General features: G+C 43.1%; 3 protein-coding genes across 3 annotated transcripts; 2 read left to right on the top strand and 1 right to left on the bottom strand.

The window, feature by feature from the left end:
• Positions 1-804: 804 nt before the first annotated feature.
• On the bottom strand, positions 805-5,089 carry L203_106258 (uncharacterized protein; the record flags this gene model as incomplete). The annotated part of the gene is made up of 11 exons (XM_066215615.1): positions 805-947; positions 1,004-1,238; positions 1,293-1,351; positions 1,404-1,560; positions 1,619-2,224; positions 2,274-4,397; positions 4,444-4,538; positions 4,584-4,696; positions 4,744-4,920; positions 4,964-4,989; positions 5,042-5,089. The coding sequence occupies 11 exons, from the start codon at positions 5,087-5,089 to the stop codon at positions 805-807; spliced, it is 3,783 nt and encodes a 1,260-aa protein (XP_066071712.1).
• A 239-nt stretch (positions 5,090-5,328) lies between these two features.
• L203_106257 (uncharacterized protein) lies at positions 5,329-7,447 on the top strand (the record flags this gene model as incomplete). Its single annotated transcript, XM_066215614.1, has 5 exons — positions 5,329-6,028; positions 6,077-6,632; positions 6,680-6,971; positions 7,023-7,320; positions 7,371-7,447. The coding sequence occupies 5 exons, from the start codon at positions 5,329-5,331 to the stop codon at positions 7,445-7,447; spliced, it is 1,923 nt and encodes a 640-aa protein (XP_066071711.1).
• Positions 7,448-7,945: 498 nt separating this feature from the next.
• L203_106256 (uncharacterized protein) lies at positions 7,946-11,123 on the top strand (the record flags this gene model as incomplete). Its single annotated transcript, XM_066215613.1, has 13 exons — positions 7,946-9,173; positions 9,220-9,527; positions 9,576-9,735; positions 9,783-9,895; positions 9,951-10,117; positions 10,172-10,307; positions 10,368-10,449; positions 10,515-10,560; positions 10,611-10,620; positions 10,693-10,819; positions 10,879-10,920; positions 10,964-11,006; positions 11,063-11,123. The coding sequence occupies 13 exons, from the start codon at positions 7,946-7,948 to the stop codon at positions 11,121-11,123; spliced, it is 2,523 nt and encodes an 840-aa protein (XP_066071710.1).
• Between the last annotated feature and the right edge of the window lie 2,084 nt (positions 11,124-13,207).

The raw sequence follows: 13,207 nt of genomic DNA, 5'->3' as shown, positions 1-13,207 counted from the left end.
GAGCTCTGGAAAATACGGGCTTGGTTGGCTGAGAAGCCATGACTATACCTAGAATCTCAAGAAGAAATCTTTTGGTCACTGTCTTACCGAGTGATTCGCCACTTTGCTGATATATCATCTACAAACGATGGTATGCACGTTGCTAGTCACTTGAATGTTCAAGCAGCGTCGCATTATACCAAGTGAATCCGTGTGCTCTTGGACGGAAAGTGGTGAAAATGATAGATGACAGACGTAGGTTGCCGGAATCCTTGACCGCTTATGGTGACTGGCTTGCTTGTCACTTTGATCATAGGGCACACAGGGCAGCGAAAAACATCCGTTATCCCTAACATGTACATTGTCCATCAATTAACGAATCTCCATCTTGATACTCCATTATCTTAACTCGGTTTATATAAATAACAATCAAGGATCAAGAATTCTCTTTCTGGCGGTAAGCGGGTCACTGGATGAGAATTTTACGGCAATGTTTACAAGGAACGGAGCAAAATGTAAGGAAGTACAGAGGGCAGAAGCTTACATCTCTGCCAAAGGGGATGGTAAGATAGGAAATAGAAAATTTCCTTAAAATCACAGATATTGATGGCTTATCAGCGAGATAAGGAAGAGATGAATCGACAGATTCTGATGGCAGTTTGAGCTGTAACTATGGCCAATGACCTGCTCCTGGTCCTGTTCATGCTCACTGCGTTCTTGTTAACAAATCACGATGTAAAATAGTTTCATCAACAATTACATGCATTCTGTGCGTTACATTTCAAGTTTTTATTGTACTACATTTGGTTTGGTTTTACAAGCAAGTCATGCTTGATAATCTCTAAACTCCTTCCACTTTTCGGTAGCCAACAATGATTCTACAAATTGATGGAATGCAGGGGCTTGTTGCGGAGAAGAAGATTTGTAGAGAGGGACAATGGCGCGTAGGGTGGAACGCTGCATCTCAGCTACGGTCAAATATCAGCATACAATTCCAGTCTTACAACAACACAACAAGACGCGCCTTTTCTCTCCAAGTCCTGCTTGATAGTATCATCTTTGACTTCAACATCTTTCATGATCGCCTTCAAGTTATCCACAACCTCTTCCAATCTCGGAATGACAGATTCCGGAGAAAGCTGACCTAGGCGCAGAAGAAGCATGAGACCGAGTACTTTAACTTCGTTGACATCAGATAAGGAGTCAAGGACACGAGCAGTGAATACAGGAAGGTCAATCTTAATGAAACATGTACCAAGCTATGAATTCTAGTGTGAGTCATTGCGTATAGTGTATATAGGCAAATTACGCACAAGAGTGTACATGGTTTCGTACGCGGTCTTTCTGTTTTCCAATCCATCATCTTCAATCACTACGCCAGATATCAGCTATCTCCGAGACCCGTTTATGTCAATAATAATCACCTTTCCATGGTCCCATAGCAACTTCTCGTTGTAATTCCTTTCTTACATACGTTTCTTGATACAAAAGTGGTTGCAGAAAACCGAGCTTGTCAATAATAAGGTGAGGCTTATTTTGGATGGCCGCGTTCAGAGAAGCTAATGAGAGTCGACGAACGATCTACATTCTTCCATCAATCTCGATCATAGTTATCATAAAGCGCGAAGCAAGAACTTGCCAAATTTTTGTCTTGCATTAAACTTAAGAAATCAACAATAATTGGAGTAATAAGCTCATCATATCCACTAGAGGTGTCAGTGAACGTATATCGTATAGCAGCGATCACGAGAGCTCTATCGAACGGCGAACCATGCAAGAGCTCTTGCAATTGTGGTAGACACTTGTTGGGAGCAGCAATGGTAAGTTTACCAATACAAGCAGCAGTGACGTTGCGAATCCCATCATCACCAGTATCGTCTATGTCAGTAGACGCTCTAGTCGAGGCAAAGAGTGGGTCCCAAACAGAATTGGCAAGGGTCTCTAATTGTGTTATTGGCGAGTGCAGAATAACCTCTTTGATAGAGTGCAAAAAAAGTAGCCGGTCAGACTCATTTCTTGGGTTCTCAATCCTTTTGATAATGACGGGTAAGAATACTTCAGGAGAACCGACTGCAAGGCTACCAGCCGCAAAGGCTGCGGCACTACCGATCTGTTCGCTATCACTTTTGAAGTATTCAAGAATAGTGTCAAAGAGGAGCGAATTAGAAGACAGATCGATGATACAGCCTATCTCGCCAATGCACAAAAGCGCAAGGTAAACGTCCACTACATTTGCGTGATTTGTCTATAATGATATAAGAATCCATTGGCCAGCTAGACAATAGGATACGTACTTGCATTATGTTTTCAAAGATAGCTAAGATGTCTCCAGCAGCCTTTCCTGTACACCTAGCAATTCCTCCTACACATTTTGAAATTGTTACCCACGCTCCGGTCCCTCCATTGGTAATATCTGGCAAGACTGCCTTGTTTACACTTTCAAGACTGCCAATCAAATCTTGAACGAGTGTAATGACATCCTGCGTAGAATGTAGTGCAGACGCGTAGGCACCGAAGAAAGTGGCGAACGGGTGGACGAGAGAGCCGAGAGATGCTTTAACTGCATTCAGAATCATAGGATACAGTCGAGACTCGATCGCGGGTTGAACTGCGGGCTGATAGGTCAGAATTAAAGCAGCAGTTTGAAGTGCCGTGGGTGTCTGGGCGATAGGAGAAAGTTCGACTACAAGATTTTCGGCTATATCGACTGGAAGATTTTCTCCTATGCGGTTGATGATACTTGACAAAGTTACAAACTCAGAATTACTTGAAGCACTTCGCTTTGTTCGACGGAATGCCACAACGACCTGGGGCAGCACTTCGAGTAGCCATGATTCAAACTCGGGACCGGAGCAAAGTGAAGAAGATGCGAGCTGACCAATGACATAGATTGAAGTGAAGGCTGAACTTTGAACGAGGAGTCGGTTTGTGATGAGAGGTAACGAAGTAGAGAAAGAGGAAACAAACAAGTCTCCAGCATTGACAAAAATATTGCCAAGTGTGGCCAAGGCCTTTTCACGAACGTCACCGTCCATAGAGTTATCTCCAAGAATGCTGATAGTAGTAACAAAGATTTGCTGTATAGGACCAACAAGCTCATCAGGCATAGGAGTTGACGCGAATCTCACAGAACGGATAGATTGCGCCAAAGCTGAAGCTGTTTCAAAGGCTTCTAAAGTTATGCGTTGGAATTTGGCCTTCATACAACGCACAATGGCGGGGACGAGCTCTTTCAAATGAGTAGCATAGGTCCTGGCAGAGTGATTGAGGAAGAACTTTGAGAGAAAGGAAAGAGTAGCAATAGCTAAAGAGGAGGAAGTGGCAGAATCGACGGTTCTGAGTGCAGATGCCGCTGCTATACAAATAGGATCAACCGATTCCTCCAAACCACCAGAAAGTGCAGTTACGACCTGGCGAAAGAGAACAAATGACTGTTGGCGAGTAGCTACAGATTTGGAAGATATTTGAGTGAGAGTACTTTTGGTAAGCTGAGGAAGATACTGCCGGAGTGCAATGATAGGACCGTCATCGCTCGTGTAATCTTCGTCCATGATCCCTTCACTTCTTTTTCGCTTGTTCCTAGCCCCAGAAGCAATTTCGGCGGCGGCCCTGACTGAAATTGTCTGTCTCAACAACGCCCCAAAGGCAGCGAGGACTTCAAGACGGACAGATTCTTCACGTTCGCTAAATCGAGTGATAAGCAAGAGAGCTCCCATACGGTAGAAATCAGAAAGAAAATCGGGGCGAGTGGAGATAAGAGCAAGTAAAAGCTTGGCAGACGACCTTCGGACTTTCCACGAATCATCATCTTCATCCGAATAGTCTGCATCCCCATACTCGTCATCGTCAATTCCATCCTCACTGCCCATATCAACATCATCGTCATCACCAAGTTCAACATAGTTGGGGTCGTACTTAACCAGTTCCAGAGCTTGCTGTGAGATGCGGAGAATATGAGGAGATATTTCCTTGGGGCATCGTAGGACAATGGCTTCAAGGGCAGTCAAGGCGGCTTCAGTAGTCAAGGCGTCTTCGGGGTTGCAAGCTTGGTCTATGATGGATTCTGCCAAGCCGTTGTTGACTATCAAGCTCCCAATACTAGCGACATTTCTTCCTCTAGCCAGTGATGTTATTACACCCATCCAAACTCTAGCATTCTCACAACTCTTCTTTATGCCATTGAGAATCTCGTTCTGAAGTTTGATATCCAAAAGGGAAGGATTGGAGGCAATTAGAGAAGAGAGAGTGGGAATGGCTCTATTTTGAATATTGGTGCGAGCACCAGAAAGTATGGCAGAAAGAGAAGAGATAGCGGTCGATTGGATGGAGGCGGATGAGGCAATGATGGATGGGAAGCGATTGAAGAGGTCTGTCAATATCTGTAGGAGCTCTGATGCAATTTGTGGATGAACTTGATCCTGAAGTATGTTAGACGTTAAACATTTATGTGATTGAGTGTCTCACATCGAAGAGGGTAAAAAGGCGAGTAACAATTGTTTCAATGTCCTTAGTGACTTGTTTAGCGTCGGCAGGCATCTCTAGGACGACATTTTTCAGAGCTAATTCAAGTGAGTAACTGGTTCCACAACGCTCTCTCAGCATACCCAAACATGAGGTATCTCTTTTCTCATCATCCGTTGAAGATATATCGTTCAATAAACACTGGATAATCTTTGTCAATGATTGTGGACGAGGTTTCTTGACCATCAGCGAGATACTATGTCACAATGAGCCTCATGTTAAGTCGAGAAGAGTACAACATACCAGGATACAGCTGCAGACTTGACTTCGCCATTGGAATCGGCCAAAAGTCTAACTACATCTTCAACCAATTCGTTTTCAGTGTACTCATCGGTGTAATTGGGTTCCAAACGCCGAACAGAAGAAGGCGGATTAAGAATCTTTGTCAGATCTTTGTTCAGGTCAACGAGAGCCATGATCCTGCTTTTGTCAGGTCGATGTTGCTTGCTGATCAAGAACTCACCGGTAATCCGGATCGATGGACCTCATCTAATTCGCTTGGTCAGGGGTTATCAACATTCCGTACAAAGTATATACCTACCTTTTGCTGCAGGGAGGGCAGCTGAGAGCTAAGGGGGATGGTGGACATGGGAGCTTCCCGGCGATGAAAAGAAATTAGAAATTGATGTTCTTTACATTAAAATAAAATACAATTATACTCATGTTGGACTCAAAGAAAATGATGATATCATCATATTCTTGTCACAATTTTGAATCCGTTAAGTAGCTCTCAAAACGTCTTTACAATTCATCTTGCTCATTTCTTTCTTTTTCCTTCATTCTCATCTAGTAAATCCCCAGCGTCCATCGCTAGTTCCCGCCGTCAGGATGCCCAAAGGTGCATCGACACAAGCGCGCATTATAGCAGTGGCAGGCATGTCACTTGCTGCCCTCTTTCTCCTTCATTTCCTCTTTTCCGCCCCAGATCGCCTGCTAGCAACTCATAGGTGGAAAGCAGCATCTTCCTCTGTCATTCGCTCCAATTTCCTGAGGGAAAAAGCTCAGGTTCCGAAGCCGCCTTTGAACCACCCCATCCCAAAACTGATGGCGGATGCACGCGCGACATTTGATCATAAAATTAAAAGACAGAGCAAAAGTTTACAAGAAGCTGTTACAGAATACAAAAAGAGATACGGCAAGAATCCGCCAAAAGGATTTGACGAATGGTATGCTTTTGCTAAAGAGCACAACGCTGTTATCATCGACGAGTATGATCAGTTGGACAGAGACCTCAAGCCTTTCTGGATGTTTTCGGGGGAGGAATTGAAGCGCCGGTGTATTCAAGTCGGATTTCTACCGTCTGTTGATCTGGTTAGGATCGAGGACGGTCGAACGCGGACTATTGACGTTTCAAAAGGATCTGGTGACTCTGAAGTCGGTGCTCGTGCCAAAGGTTTCCGAGTCATGCTTGAAAAGTTTCAGGCGAAATTACCTAACATGGATTTCCCCATCAACGAGAAGGCTGAAGGTCGTATCCTGGTTACTTGGGAGGAGAATCTATACTCTAACCTTACTGCCGACTCTTCGTGTACGTATCGAGCTTTATTCTAACGGTGCTTGGCTAATTTTGGCGCAGTGGGTATCAAACATGTTTTGGGTGGAGAATTCACACCCGATTGGAGAGGAGATGGAAATGTCTGGGAAGCGTATCGACGAACCTGTAACCCATCTTCTCAAGCACGACGCCTTTTTGGGTCTCTTCGCCCCAATCTTAAAGAAGGTCAAGCCCCCATATCTCGTCTTGCCGATGCGGGAGTTACCACAGATGCTCCTTCGGAGGACTTCCGCTTTACGGAAAGTGTCGATGACAAGTATGATTTCTGTGCTCATCCCTGGGCTCACTACAACCAGGGTCATTTTTTCTCTGATTGGCGTACTATCCATGCCCTTTACCCTATGTTTTCTCCCGCCAAGGGCATGGGTTATTCCGACATTCTCATCCCATCTCATTACTATTTTTCGTCTACGAAAAGATATACTTATGGGTGGGACCCTGTTAAAATGATCATTAGAGATGTTGACGTTATGGAAACCAAATGGGAGGACAAAAGTGACGACATCTTCTGGCGGGGTGCGACTACTGGTGGAGGTAGTAATCCTCCCGGATTTTTAGCTCAATATCAGCGACATCGGTAGGTTTCTTATGTATCTTGAAGCATAGGGTTGACTGTGCTATTAGACTGATCAAGATGACTTCGGATACTTCCAATGTCAACAAGACGGTTGTATTTGCCGACCCTCCCGGAACCGATCATTACATTTCTGCCCAAGTTCCTATCGGCCAGCTCAACAAAGATATGATGAACGCTGCTTTCACAAAGACGGTAGGATGTGCTAAATACCCTGGCGGCTGCGATGGCATGAGAAAAGATCATCGCTTCGCCGATGCAGTGCCTCTTGGAGAAAATTGGAGACACAAATATCTGATTGATATCGATGGCATGGGATACTCGGCTCGTCTTTTTGCCTTGGTGAGCTCACCATATGTCTGCCTTAACCTCGCTCTAATAAATGCTTGACAGCTGAAATCTGGGAGTGCTGTGCTCAAGTCTACAGTCTATACCGAGTTTATGACGGAATGGCTTCAACCTTGGTTGCATTACATTCCCATCTCTCAGATGTATCAAGAAATCTATAACGTCCATGCTTTCTTTTCTGGTCCTTCCAGAGCTATGTTCGACGCTGCCAACAACACGCGGAGTCTCTATCAGCCTGCCAATTCGCACACAAAGAAATATGATGGCGATGCGGAGCTACGAAAAATTGCCAAAGCTGGTAGGGATTGGATGTTTTCTGTTGGAAGAAAGATAGATATGGAGAGTGAGTTGTCTTTGGATATGCGTCAGCATACATGCTAACAACAGGTCAAGTTTATGTGTACAGACTTTGCCTTGAATGGGCGCGCCTTACCGCTGACGATAGAGAAGCAATGACCTACAAAGATTGAGCACCAATAGTCATCAGCAGAGGGTGACTGTGTAGTTGTATATTTATTATCTTGATAGGAAAATCTTGTGTGAGTGCTTATCTGCTACTGCTGAATGAAAAGTCATTCTTGCTGGCTCTGCAACATGCTTCCTGTATCGTTTCGTTTCTCAAAACATTCATATCAGAATTATGAAAGGTGTCAAGGGTTAATAGACTTTTGGGTTTTATACAATAGATTTATGGATGAATTGCAAGGTATCACCTTGGATAGAGCGCCTAAAACATACAACGGTCTTGTCATAAAAACCTGCTATTTCAGCGAGGACATTATGGACGAGTAAGACCAGCCAAAGAGGTTGAAAGAAATTCCACACGTGACTTTGTATTGGTTGGGCAAAAGACAATAATTTCTTTGCCAAACATTTTCCATGTTATATTCTACTCTAATCCGATTTTAACATCAAGACCAACTACATATTAAGTCATCTTCATCCTACTGGCGGCATCAGTAAAGCCTATGGAAAGCTCGCCATCTTCAATCCAGACATACCAACGTCCTAGCTGCAATAACATTATCCCTACCGAGTCTACTTTTCAAACTGCTATCTGTCCTCCTTGTGTCAAGCAAGAGGGGACAATAAATGCTACAAATAAAGTTAGAAGGGAATCATGTTTCACAAACAGTTCCTACATGTCTGACAACTCCATGACATCGTCGTCCATATATTCGAACCAAACACCTTGTGTTCTCTCAGATCGGTCACAACCATCGACGGAAAGGTTTCTCAGCCTAGACCAGGGGCTGCTTATAGAAAACAACTTGAATACTGTACGGCATGTCTGGAGCGAGACTTGGAATGATTTTCACGTTTGGAAAACACCATCGACATTACCTATGGAAAATGGATGGGTAGAGCAGAATGCCGAAAAAATGGACCAAATGAATGTACAAAAGCATCAAGACTTTGGTAACCGAATGAGAGATATGCTTGAAGCCTATAGTAAAAGAGCTGGCGGCGGACAGAAGTGCTTGAATACCCATACAAGCAAACTGGAAGGAGCAACTGTTTTGAAATCGATTGCAACGAAAAACAACAAACCCATATACTGGAGGCTCAATGGCTCAAAACCAGATTTTGCACATCAAACTTTCGAGCTGTCAGCATCGGTTCATCAGGTGCCTCGCTATACGTTTTGTATACGAATCCAACGTAGTATCTTATCACCAGATGTTGTGATTCTACCATTTATGCCAACCTTCAACGACGATGATCGAGACATTTTCGATGCTGAGGCTTATGTATTTAAATTCCAAGGAACGCAGTGGACAGCTCCAGGACGAGATGCTGATGTCGACATCGTCATGTTTGAGGCTCGACAGCGACTAAAAAAGCTAGGTATGAATAAGGAGGATATAGACAACACTCGCGTCCTGCCCAAGGATTGTTACTATATCGATAACCTAACTTTAGAAAGGGACCTGCCTCCTTTTCCTCGTCCCTCACAGTACAATTTACGCAGCAATTCAACAAGCATGCATTCGGGTCGAAGCTCATCCGAAGTCAGTTACGGCATAAGGCCTAGCAAAGAGCCAGAAGACTTAGATAGGTTCACGACAAGGAGGAAAAGAAAATTGAATTCATCGTTGAGATTTCAAAAAGAAGTATACAGCGATAAAGTAGATACTTTTAAAGGTGCTTATTGTCATAACCGATCCTGTACAAGCTTTATGTGTGTAAGACACAGTAAGAATTAGTTTCACTATGAGCAGTCCTATGCTAAACAAGATAGGTGCTGTGTTTTATGATGGCTTGACGAGGAATCAATCAAGAAAAGTTGTTTCTCGGAACAACAAAAAGTTGCCAATTCTTACCAACATAATTGACTCCATCGACGATCCTTGCTCAGTAGAGTGCTATTCTTTATTCTCCACCACATTCTCAACTCTCGAAATTGAAGCCGCGTCAAAAGGAGTACAGAAGAGGAGATGGTCGGATGACGAGAAGCAGCAGTTATTAGATATTCTTCAAGTATGGGATACGGAGCACGCTGTTCGTCTCTGTCATCTAAAAGATGTGTTTGGGGTCTCTTGCATTGATGTTGGTATCTTTAGGCGTGGTTAGCACTGCAAGCTTATCTTTTTGAAGGTTGTACTAGAAATTATAATGCTTGCTGAAAGTGATTCACAATTTGACATTGCTGAAAGAAACATTGGCCAGTCTTCAAATGCATATGAATTCCCGTCAACAGCCAAACCGCAAGTGAATAAAGTCAAGCCAAAGTCAAAGAACAAAAACATCAAATCCCGTGAGTTACCTATGACAACATCTAGAACGATTAGCTCAACGATACAGATGCTATTTTGAATACACTACCTGAATTTCAAGAATGCAAACACGCAGGCGAATGTGTCAGTGGCATATGTAGCTGTGCCGACACTGGGTGGCCTTGTGGACGCGACTGCTCGGTGTGTACTTTGTTAATTTAATGTGACTATGTGGTTGCTAATTGTCGATATCCAGTGCCCTGTTTATTGCTACAGAAGATTCAGAGGATGCAACTGTTATCGTACGGCCATCGAATGGAGTAAAACTGTTCATCGAAATCAAGTTTGCATAAAAGGCAGATGCCCATGTATTTCCAATGGTGTGGAATGTGACCCAAGATTGTGCAGAGGTTGTGGCGCAGAGTAAGTCTTTGCACAATTTCGGGCTAGGTCAATTTAATTTACTTTCAAATGAAGAACGGAGCTCCTAGATCAAGAGCTCAAAGAAGCGAAAGGAAAGTTTTTAAGTGATGGAAAATGGCTGTTGCTTCGCGATACGACATATGATCATGTTACCTGCGGTAATGTCGCAATGCAAAAGCGACAATGGCCTGTAAGTAAAATAAACCATAGAGCCTTATGTGATTACAACGACTCACTTTGCCTGAAACAGAAACTTAGAGTTGGAATCAGTCCTATCGCAGGATATGGACTCTTTGCGGATGAAAACATCGACAAAGGTGTTTTCATTGGTGGTGAGTTTGAAACGACTCTCATTAAGACTGATTTACTAACTTGACGTAATAACCGTTGAACTTAGAGTATGTGGGAGAATACATATCCGTTTGGGAAGGGAATAATCGCAGGTGAGTACAAAGATGTAGTTCGCTCAAATTGCTTGGCTAATATTAGTTAGTTCTGTTGAAGTATGTAGAATTTTGACTCTGTATTAGCCAACAACACACAGTGACGTACTAATTTGCTCTACTATTCTACAGGCCATTTCCGGTCGTTGTTATCAGTTCGCTGCCAACGCTGATAGTGTAATCGATGCTGCTTTCTATGGAAATGAAATCAGATATATAAACTCTGGGACTGGACGGGATGCCAATTGTGTTGCTTGTCGTAAGTTTCTTAATTATCGATTACTAGAAGCGTAGTACCGAACTCAAACAATACATAAGCCCGAGCAGTTCATCACGAACATAGGATCCTTTTCCTAACAAGTAAGTAAACTGGAAGGCAAAACCAGGCGCTGAACCAGAGTAGCACGGCCGATAAAAAAGCATGAGGAGCTAAGATTCGATTACGGGCAAGCAAACTCGGGTTATATCGGTTATTGGGAACAAGAGCTGACTCTTCTTGCAGGGAGGATTACTGGAAGAATCATTTGATTAGTGGATCGGTCTCCCTCCTACAAACTAGTTAAAGGAAAATATCACACATAGTCTGTATTCAAGTGCGACAGAAAGGAGAAAAAGGTAGCTCGCCTCTGACAATAACCATACATGGTACATGGGAATGTTGTAACAACCCCATAAAACTATAGATTAAATCCTTACTGCAACGGTACAAATACTCTCTTCAACCCTGTCTCCTAACCATGGACTTTAATCGCATTCTCTTCCAAACGATTATCACTATGTTTGTCCACTGTGCCACTCAGATCCTCATGAAACTGTTTAACTTGCTCTCTTTCTCGACTCAGCTCTCCAGGTTGCAGCAACAGATCGTTGCCCAAGGATTTTGCTAACAACATTTCAAAAGAGTATCACCGAATATTAATGGGTCAATATGTTGCTGACAAACCAACGGAACCAGCAAAGTTCAAATGAGATATCGGATTGGCTTACCCAGCTGCAATGATTTCGTTTCTAAACATACTCGTCCATCATCCACCTATTTTTCGACTCCAAATATGACAACTATCTGGACCACGCCGTTAACGGTCGAGTGGTATTACAAAAAACTCGTTCTCAAACCTTTTGAAAGAATACTTGAAGACTTGTGTCAAGTAGAAACGAATGGTTCAGAGCCAGTGACTAAAATGTTAAGAATTACCGCTGCCACTGCCGCTGCCAAACTCCATTAACCCTTCACCTATGTGCATTATCAGCACCTATTTTACAACGAAAAGGATTTGTCCTTCGCAAGAGGTCGAATCGTGACACTGTGGAGGAACTCAGATAGTTTGGGATATTATGGATATGCTTAAAGACAAGACAGAAATACTTGATCATGGCAAGCACTCATTACAAGAGACTTTCAGCTCTACAAGTCATACTTTATACCCAATATACTTCAACAAGATCTGCTTGTCAATCCTCCCCTTCACCTAGTTGACGGTTAAATCATGGCCAAGGTCCTGACACCTGTATATCAGTTAACCTTCAATGATACGTTCAGTCTTCCCAATATCGATTAAAACACTTGTTCAATCGACCTGAAAAAGGATATTAGGAGCTCCTATGCTTTCTACTTGTCACTTCTTTCATCTCTCGCTGAGCTGTTCTGGTTGTCTCGAAATGGTGCTTCTGCTTTATTAGAAAACGCGACGGGCTAAGGACCGTCTTTCAAGTTGAAAGGGTCACCACATCCGCTCTATACCAAGCCAAGTTACAGGCATCCATTTGTAGTGGGTCATTCAACAAGCACCAAAACGTCTAACCCCAGCGAACTTGGAGAGTGAATCTTTCGACAAACCCAAGAAACAGCTTCATAGGGGTCCCAAGATTCAATCCTAATCCTTCTAAACCCGACGCCGACCAATCTTACCTACTGACTCATGCCGTCTTGGGACCAAGTGGATAGGTAACCATGAAAGCTGCTGTTGCTTGTCCACACAACGGCACACCACTTCCATATATCCTAAACGAAGCCATTTGGTGACAATCTAGACGGGATATTGAACTTATGTGTAAACATCTTCGAGATTCGACCACCGACAAACAGTCTGCAATCTCTTTTCCCCGTTGCTTGCCTCTTGTACCGTCAAAACATGCATCATATATCCTGACAAAATGATCAGTGGAGTACATATTAACACGTATTTCGTTAAAGATTCATTCATTAATACGTCCTACACAATGTTAACACTCTTTGGATTTGTGTATACAATTTTTTATGACACTTACTCTTTGAGATAAAAATCCAGCTCTTTTTGGCTCATTCTACTGCACTTCCAACATATTTCTCCTGCACTTACCCAACTTGTACACTCCTTACACCTCCTTCCAAACCGTCATGATAATCTTGGACATTAGAAATGTAATCATGCTGCTTTTCGATATTACTTGAGAAGACAAAAGGTGTTTTTTGCCTAATCAGAAGAGTTGGCGAGTGATTGACGCATTTCCTTTACTGGTTGAATCTCACTTAGTGACTTTGACGTTCCGCTTCTTTTTTTCCTTAACCATGCGTTTGTCAGTTTAGAAACGGCGCCTTTTGCATGGAAACAATAACGTTCCAAGATATACAGCTGTGATGATCATCTATAACGGTACCACGTTGAGT

This window comes from Cryptococcus depauperatus, chromosome 8, assembly GCF_001720195.1.
Source record: "Cryptococcus depauperatus CBS 7841 chromosome 8, complete sequence".
In the NCBI taxonomy this organism is placed as follows: Eukaryota; Fungi; Basidiomycota; class Tremellomycetes; order Tremellales; family Cryptococcaceae; genus Cryptococcus; species Cryptococcus depauperatus.
This window is presented reverse-complemented; position numbering and strand designations above follow the sequence as displayed.